Source organism: Myotis davidii, unplaced genomic scaffold, assembly GCF_000327345.1.
Source record: "Myotis davidii unplaced genomic scaffold, ASM32734v1 scaffold187, whole genome shotgun sequence".
In the NCBI taxonomy this organism is placed as follows: Eukaryota; Metazoa; Chordata; class Mammalia; order Chiroptera; family Vespertilionidae; genus Myotis; species Myotis davidii.
The window spans coordinates 3,267,297-3,275,791 of record NW_006383018.1 but is presented as its reverse complement, the minus strand read 5'-3'; the positions used below and the strand labels follow the sequence as shown (position 1 = coordinate 3,275,791).

The 8,495-nt window shown below is 36.8% G+C and overlaps 1 protein-coding gene and 1 pseudogene across 2 annotated transcripts; both read left to right on the top strand.

Moving 5' to 3' along the window:
* The first annotated feature begins 101 nt into the window (after positions 1–101).
* On the top strand, positions 102–8,387 carry MTERF1 (mitochondrial transcription termination factor 1). Of its 2 annotated transcripts, XM_015558342.1 has the most exons (4): positions 102–203; positions 322–442; positions 691–749; positions 5,932–8,387. In XM_015558342.1, exons 3-4 carry the CDS (start codon positions 745–747, stop codon positions 7,094–7,096), a joined length of 1,170 nt encoding a protein of 389 aa, XP_015413828.1. In that variant the 5' UTR covers positions 102–203; positions 322–442; positions 691–744; the 3' UTR covers positions 7,097–8,387. The 2 variants fall into 2 exon arrangements, with proteins under 2 accessions (XP_015413828.1, XP_006779260.1); XM_006779197.2 differs by lacking the exon at positions 322–442.
* Positions 4,357–5,303, top strand: LOC102764345 (annotated as a pseudogene).
* Positions 8,388–8,495: the final 108 nt, after the last annotated feature.

Below are 8,495 nucleotides of genomic sequence, written 5' to 3'. Positions count from 1 at the left end.
GGTTTACGGAGGGCGGCCCCCTGGCCGCGGGGGCACGCAAGGTGGTGACGTCACCGCGCGGGCCCGTGGCCGGAAGTTCGTGAATTTCCGCTTCCGGAGGCGGAAGTAAAGCGCTCTCTGGTTCTACCGTACAGTCCGAGTTGCCGTTGCTGGCTGTGCTACTGCGGTTTTTGTTATTAGAAGCGGGTGCGGGTGACTTTGAGGTATCGCGGCGCCCAGGTCCCGCGCAGCTCTTTGCACAGTTGTCCTTGTGGGAGGAGGAGGGATGGGAGGAGTCCGTGGAATGGAACCTGTGGAATTAACCTTAGTTTTGATCTACAGGCTCCCCTGGGTTCCAACTTGCGCTTCACCTAGCTAAGAGAAGCTAAGTAAGAAAAGTCGGCGCTTTGGAATTTCGGGGATAAAGCCTACTTTTTAGCTTGTGGAGTTTAATTAAGACAATGTACGTGAAGCAGTTAGTTTTGGTTTTACAGACCATTCGTCATTCTGCTACCTTTTCTGATCACATTCAGGCCTGTACTTGCCCTTTTCTTCTCGTATCTCTGAGATGTTTAGTGTGCAGGAAGGTTATGCATCTCATGAGGTTATGCACCTGCAGCGCTAGGTGGGATTGAACTCTTTCTTCTGTATTGCGAAGTCCTGACAATATTTTGTAACCCCCCAAACCCCCTTCTTTTTGGCCATTTTTAGGGACAACTGTTTTCCAGCTTTTTCTGGAGGAATGCAGAAGTCCTCTTAAGACAAATGAGGTGAGAAATGCATTGTGTAAAGGTCTCTGAACTGCTTGTTTTGCAGAAAGAAGGCCCACTGGAATGTAGTACCCTAGGGCCAGGCATTAGCCATTTCATTAAAAGCCCCTTTATTAGGCTTCTGTGGAGCAGAGGGCAGTATAAAACCTCTTTTATTCCTTAGACCATACAAGTTGTAGGTACACAGATTTTCAGTGTATTTTTAAATTTTGGATTTCACCTCTAGCAATAATGGTTTTGGCTCATTAAAAACGTTAATTTGGGATTGAAATACATTATGGAGTATTAATTATTTTTGAAACTTGTAGATTGAGGCAGTTGATACTTCTTGCATTAGGCTGTTTAAATATTCACCTTACTAGATGTAAGGGGATTATTTTGGATGGAAATTGGGTGCTAAAAGAGTAAAGTAGCATTGATATTTATCAGGTTTAACATTTTTGTGTTGAAAACTGAAAAATAGGTAAAGGTAATATATATTGTTCTATTATGTTTTTGTACTCCAAGACAATTTTAATTTTTTTAAAATTTAATATCAGATTGCAATAAACACATAAATTAATATTTTAATATTTCAGAATTAGTACATAGCTGCCATTAATCTGTCAGAGATAACTGTTTTGTTCCATTTTTTTTCTCTCTTTCTGCATATTATCCTACTCATACCATTATGCAGTTTGCCACTTAAAATACTTTGGACATCTTTCCATTGTGTTAGATCTGCCTCATTATTAAAAAGGAGGTTGTATAGTATTTTATTGCATAGTTGTACCATAACTTATTAGTCATTCTTTTGGGGACATTGGGTTCCTTCTTTTTGTCTATGGCAAATAGTATTATGATGATAATCCTTTTCATAATAATGTGTATTCTTGTCTTGGATCATCTGCCAGAAGTGGAAATGTTGGCTTAAAGGATATGATGGAGGGTACCAGATTCTCTTCAAGCAGTGTTATTTGAAAATTTCTCCCATTTCCTCATATGCTCACCAACATTTGATATTAAGTAACATTGTATTAAGCTTCACTGAGACTGTTCATAATATATTTTGGGTCAATTTATTGCATGTATAGTATTGTAGTCAAAACCAAATTTTAGTTGCCAATTCTAAGTCCAACTGAGCTCTCCCCCCATAGATATAGTGTAGATTCCCTAGTAATAAGTAATTATAAAATAAACGCTTCACTTCAACAATATATATTTGTTTAGTTAAAGATTTGTAGGAAGGTAGTATTTGAATGGGATCTTGTACTATGGATAGACATTAGGATGATAGGCCTTTCTGAAAGATATCTTAACAAGGCAGGGAGATGAGTGGACAAGGATGTTTAGGACCAGAGGTTTGAGAGGCAGTGGTGCCTAGTGGTGAAGTTGTAGAATAGAAGCTAGCTAGAAAGATAAATGGAACTTTATGGTGAGGGCTTTGAAGGTCAGTCTGAATATTTTACTTTGTAGGGGAGAGCTACAGAGATCTTTAATCAGGAAATGAGGGACATAATTACATACTTGTTTTACAAGTATACTATGATGGAAGTTTTGAGTGACAGATGGTAGAGAAGCAAGTTAAGTGGCTATTATAGTCTGGGTGAATGAAAAGCAAAGAGTAGAGGGGTTGGAGTTCAGAGATGATGAACAAGCAGAATACATGATTTGATGATAGGTGAGGAAGGGAGAGAAAGCAAAGCTTTTGTATTTTTATCATGAATGACTCAGGTTAGTGATAATGATTTCATTAATCAGAGGAGGTCTAGTTTGGGGGCTCGGAAAGATGTTCATTTTGGTTTTGGACATGTTAATTTGTGTGGAAGATATTTCCATGGAGAGGGAATTATGCACAAAGACATAAAATCCACCTATGAGATTCAGGAGAAACCTTAATGCACTTTTAAAAAAAATATATTTTGTTGATTTTTTTTACAGAGAGGAAAGGAGAGGGATAGTCAGAAACATCGATGAGAGAGAAACATCCATCAGCCGCCTCCTGCATACCCTCTACTGGGCATGTGCCCGCAACCAAGGTACATGCCCTTTACTGGAATCGAACCTGGGAACGTCGGTCCACAGTCCGACGCTCTGTCCACTGAGCCAAACTGGTCAGGGCCCTTAATGCACTTTTGTTAAGAAACTTGGCATATATTTTCACTTTCTTTTAGTCTGTCATTAATACAGTTTCTTTTGAGCTTTCTGTGGCTTGTTCAACCCTGTTTGAGGTTGTGTTCTCTAGAGTAGTAGCCTTCAGGCTTTTTTGATTGTGTATACTCTCCAAGAAAGGTTTATACATGGACCTTCAATATATTTATATTTTATTTACTGGTGAGTTAGGTACATGTCTTACAATATATATTGCATACATTTTATAATACAGAAAGTAGAAATTTTAAAAGGCCGAGGCAAAAATGTAAGTTGGAATTTTACTGTTTGTTCCTACATTCCGTTGGATTGTATTGCTACCCTTCTTTGGAAAGTACTGGTCTTATCCATAGCTGTCAGTGTTCTGTCTGAATCGTCAGTAGAGGTCACCCTTGAGCGTCTGGAAGAGCAAATTTTTGATTTGGGCAATGTAAAGCCTTCCTTTAGTTCAGTGGTTCTCAACCTTCCTAATGCCGCGACCCTTTAATACAGTTCCTCATGTTGTGGTGACCCCCAACCATAAAATTATTTTCATTGCTACTTCATAACTGTAATTTTGCTACTGTTATGAATCCTAATGTAAATATCTGATATGCAGGATGTATTTTCATTGTTACAAATTGAACATAATTAAAGCATAGTGATTAAGCACAAAAACAATATGTAATTTTATATGTGTTTTCCGATGGTCTTAGGCGACCCCTGTGAAAGGGTTGTTCGACCCCCAAAATGGTCGTGACCCACATGTTGAGAACCACTGCTTTAGTTAGAAAGAGGACCTTATTTTTTAAGTTTCTAAATTCATGCATTTTTGGGAGAGTGTATAATTACATGGTAGCATGTAGCATTATGGAGAAGTGAAGAATAGTGAATTCAAAGTATAGGGCAGTCTAATATGTGCTTTTGTTTGATGTTTACCTTGTGAGCAGTCTGCACTTTTGTTTGAATGCTATTTGATTCCATACTTTGGGAATATTTTTCCGATTCTTTAAGGATCTTTAGATTATCTGAGCTATAGGAATGTTCCCAGTCTGTAGGCATAATCTAAATTCTTGTTAAATTGGATTAATTAAAAGGATAGGCGCAGAGAGGCTTTTATGATGCTGATCTTGAAAGCAGGATCTCAAGTCCAAAGATATTAGTGGTGAGTTGAAATCATTTAGCTCTATTTTCTTAAGTGATAAGAGCCCATTGTAAGTAATTAGGAATAAAAATCTAAGTTCATCACAGCTGTGTAGTCTGAAAGGATAAAGTACAATTTTAAAAATATATGTATTATTGTATGATTCAGACCATAAGTAGTTTAGGAAAATAAATTATCTGATAAGAATAATCTTTGTTGCTTTCCTCATAAAATATTTCCTATAAATAGATGCTCACTTTACTAGGGACTTATGATTATTACCATGTAGCATGTAGCAGTTCATACATTTCATGACTCATTTCTGAATGATCAAGAAAATTAGATATTGAGGTTTTAACCACTTGCACAAAGTTATATGTGTTGTGAAACTGATGCAGAGAGCCCTGGGCTCATCTTTTGTAATGTGGTGGCCTGGGGAGAATGGTAAAAGTAACTTTAAACATGACATTTTGCAGCACAGTTCCATGTGTGGTGTATTATTTGGATTAAGTATCCCAACTAGATCATTTGGAAGATGAACATTGGTTTGGAGTTGTTGGGTTACAACCAAGGGAACAATAATGTAAGTTGAGGAGAATGGAAGCAGTTGTTGTTGTTGACCAGAGCTAAGAATTAGGCTCTAATAATAGCCTGGATTTAAAGAGTGCCATGAATCTAGAAAAATGTGTTTATGGTGCAAATTAAGAATTCTGGTGTTGGTGTTTCGCTGAGGTAACCCTCTTGCTCTTGCTGCATGCTGGTGTTGGAGGACTCTCCCTGCCTCAGATTTACCAACAGCATGAATCAAGAAAAGTTAGCCAAACTTCAGGCTCAGATCCAGATAGGGGACAAGGGTATGGCTTGCAGAAAGAAGGTGGTACATAGAATAGCTACAGCTGATGACAGAAAACTTCAGAGTTTTCTGGAAAGCTGGTATTGAAGAGGTAAACATGATTAAAGATGATGGAACAGTTGTTCATTTCAACAATCCCGAAGTCCAAGCTTCCCTTTCTGCTAACACCTTTGCAATTACCAGTCATGCAAAAACCAAACCAATCACAGAAATGCTTCCTGGAATATTAAGTCAGTTTGGTGCTGACAGCTTCACAAGCCTTAGGAAGTTAGCTGAACAGTGATGGATAGCAAAGCACCAAAACCAGAAGACATTGATGAGGAAGATGATGATGTTCCAGATCTTGTAGAAAATTTTGATGAGGCATCAAAGAATGAAGCTAACTAAAATCTTTTCTGGCTTTTGGAAGCTGGCATGGACTAGATTTAACAAATCAGCTATGTGGTTCCAAAATTTTACAGACACGGAGAACCAACTGTTACTAGTTCAGTAATATAAATATTTTGTATATTAATAATGCTGTTTGTTCAGCATTTTCAGTCATTTGATTTTGCATTTTGCACTTCCTCCTAGGATCTATTCTTTTGGTCAAAATCCAAAGTATTGGTGCAGTTTGAGGGTGTTTTAATTTTTGATTCTTGGTTTCTTTTTGTTTGGGGTATTTTTGGTGTGTGTGTGTATTTTTTTGTATGTGTGTGGGTATGTTTGTACACAGTGGAGAGCAAATTGGAGAACAGTTTTATTTATCATTCTCTTTTCCCCAGTAGAAATAAAACAAATCTTTACCCCCCCCCCCCCCCCAAAAAAAAAAAAGAATTCTGGTGTTGGTTTTCAGGGGTAAATTTAGAGTTTGATAACCAGGATGTGAGAACTGAGGCAAAGAAGTCTGGTATCTAGATAATTAGAAGTAATGAGCTAGAGAGTGAAAATACGGTGGCTGAATTGTTATCACAGCACCAGGAGAACTGGAGCTACCAATAACTTCTTATAGAAAGGACCATGATACTTACAGGATCATAATATGCTCTTTCAACTATTTAATACATTATATAATATTGTCTATGTTGTTTTAACAGCATTCCAAAAGGTTGGGGCTACTTGACCATTCTGGCACCACGAAACCTCTTGTATATGAGAAATCGCTTCCTCTTTGACTCAAGATGTTGGATGACCCCATTTTCACCAGAAATACTCTTCAAATCAGTTTCATTTAGGTTTTTTGGTGTGAAGTCTGATAATGAAGACAGTGAGCCTTTGAATAATAGACTACTGAATAACTTACTTACTATGGGAGTAGATGTTGACATGGCCAAGAAACGACAGCCCGGAGTTTTTAATAGGACAGGTATTAATGAGCAGGATCTGAAGATGTTCCTTCTGTCCAAAGGAGCTGGCCAAGAAGTGATTGCTAGCATCATATCAAGATATCCACGAGCCTTAACACGCACAACTGAACATCTTTCAAAACGGTGGGATTTGTGGAGAACAATTATGACATCGGACCTTGAAATCGTAGATATTTTGGAACGTTCTCCTGAATCATTTTTTCGGTCCAATAACAATGTAAACCTGGAGAATAATATAAAGTTTCTCTACTCAGTTGGATTGACCCGGAAGTGCCTTTGTCGATTATTGAACAATGCCCCACGTACCTTCTCCAATAGTCTTGATTTGAATAAACAGATGGTTGAATTTTTGCAGGAAGTATGTTTGTCCTTAGGTCACAGTCATCCCATAGATTTTGTCAGGAAAATAATTTTAAAAAACCCTTTCATCTTAATTCAGAGCACCAAACGGATAAAAGCTAACATTATGTTTTTACAATCAACTTTCAACCTGAACAATGAGGAGCTGCTTGTTCTGATATGTGGTCCAGGAGCTGAAATCCTAGACCTTTCCAATGGCTGTGCCAAAAGAAACTACACAAATATCAAAGAGAAGCTGTGTTCTCTTGGGTGCACTGAACAGGAGGTACAGAAGTTTGTCTTGAGCTATCTAGATGTGCTCTTCTTGGGAGAGAAAAAGTTTAATGATAAAATAGATTGCCTCATAGAAGAAAAAATTAGCATTTCACAAGTAATTGAAAATCCTCGGATTCTAGATTCAAGCATAAGTACTTTAAAAAGTCGAATCAAAGAATTGGTAGATGCTGGCTATAACTTGAGTACATCAAACATCTCTCTTCTGTCTTGGAGTCAGAAAAGATATAAAACTAAATTGAAAATGTTAAACATGCGATAGTGCATTTTTCTGGGGAATTAAAATAATAGTGAGATAATTTCACTTTGAATTTAGGCCTTTCAAAAAGGAGATGTTTGACTTCTTAACCACATATACATATATAATGATTATTTGGATATTTTATTTTAAAGGTTCGTAAAAACTCCTAGTTAGTATGCTCATGCATAGTCTTCCCAGCTACTTTTCCTCTAGTTTGAATTAATACAATATCCTATTATGTGATAAAGGCCGTGTAAATGGTACTTTCTGAGTGCCAAGGCAGAACAATGTATATGAAAAGATAGAAAATACAAAATAAGCTTTTTTTCAGGTTTTTGTTCAAATAAAAAATGGACAGATTCACTTAGATCTTTCCATTTTTTTTTCATGGGTTTGAATGGCACCCTATTTCTCCTGTTATTCCCACATATCTAATTATGGTTCATCTTCAAAATAGAATGCCAGTAAAAATCTGACAAAACAGAAAGGAGAGATTTTTCTCCCCAAGTTCTACATTCTTTATTTAAAACATTAGTATTTAACCCAAATTGAGCCCTCCACTGTAGGCTCAATTTACTATGTGTATAATCCTGATTTTTTTGAAGACAAAGGCAACTGTAGTAGGCTAAATAATTGCCACCCAAAGATGTCAATGTCATAATTTTCAGAACCTGTGAATATGTTGTTAAATTTCAAAAAGACTTTGCAGATGGGATTAAGGACTTTAAAATGAGATTGATTACCTGGATTATTTGGATGGGCCCAGTATAATCCTAAGGGTGCTTAAAAGTGGAAGAGGGAGGTAAAAGGAGATCAGAGTGAAACGATGATAGAAGAACTTGACCCACTTACTGGCTTTGAAGGAGGAAGGGGCCATGAGATAAGGAACACAGGTAACCTCTTTAGAATGTAAAAGGCAAGGAAACATTTTCTAGTGCCCCAGAAGGAAATGCAGCCCTGCCAGGATCTTGAATTAAGTCCAGTGAGTCCTGTGTCGAATTTCTGACCTACAGAGCTATAAGATTATATATTAGTGTTGTTTTAAGCCTCTGAGTTTGTGATAATTTGTTATAGCAGCAAACAGGATAACAGCAACTAAATAGATTGTTAGTTGCATTATAGATGAAGCCACAAAATATGGTCCTTTTAGTATCATATTTGTATTTCTTCCTCATATAATTGCCTTTTTTATCCAACTACCTTTCTGGAATGGCTAATAAATTAGTGTTTGTAAAGTCCTCTAAATGTATGGATAAAAACTAAATATGAGTAATAAAATCTAAATAAAGGAATATTTATTTTGCCTAATGAATGTCATTTAAAGAAATGGTGATCATTTCTGTATATTAATATTTTGTTAGCATTTCATCTAAATAAAGAACAAGGAATTTCTAGAAGCATTGACTTTTAAAAAAATACA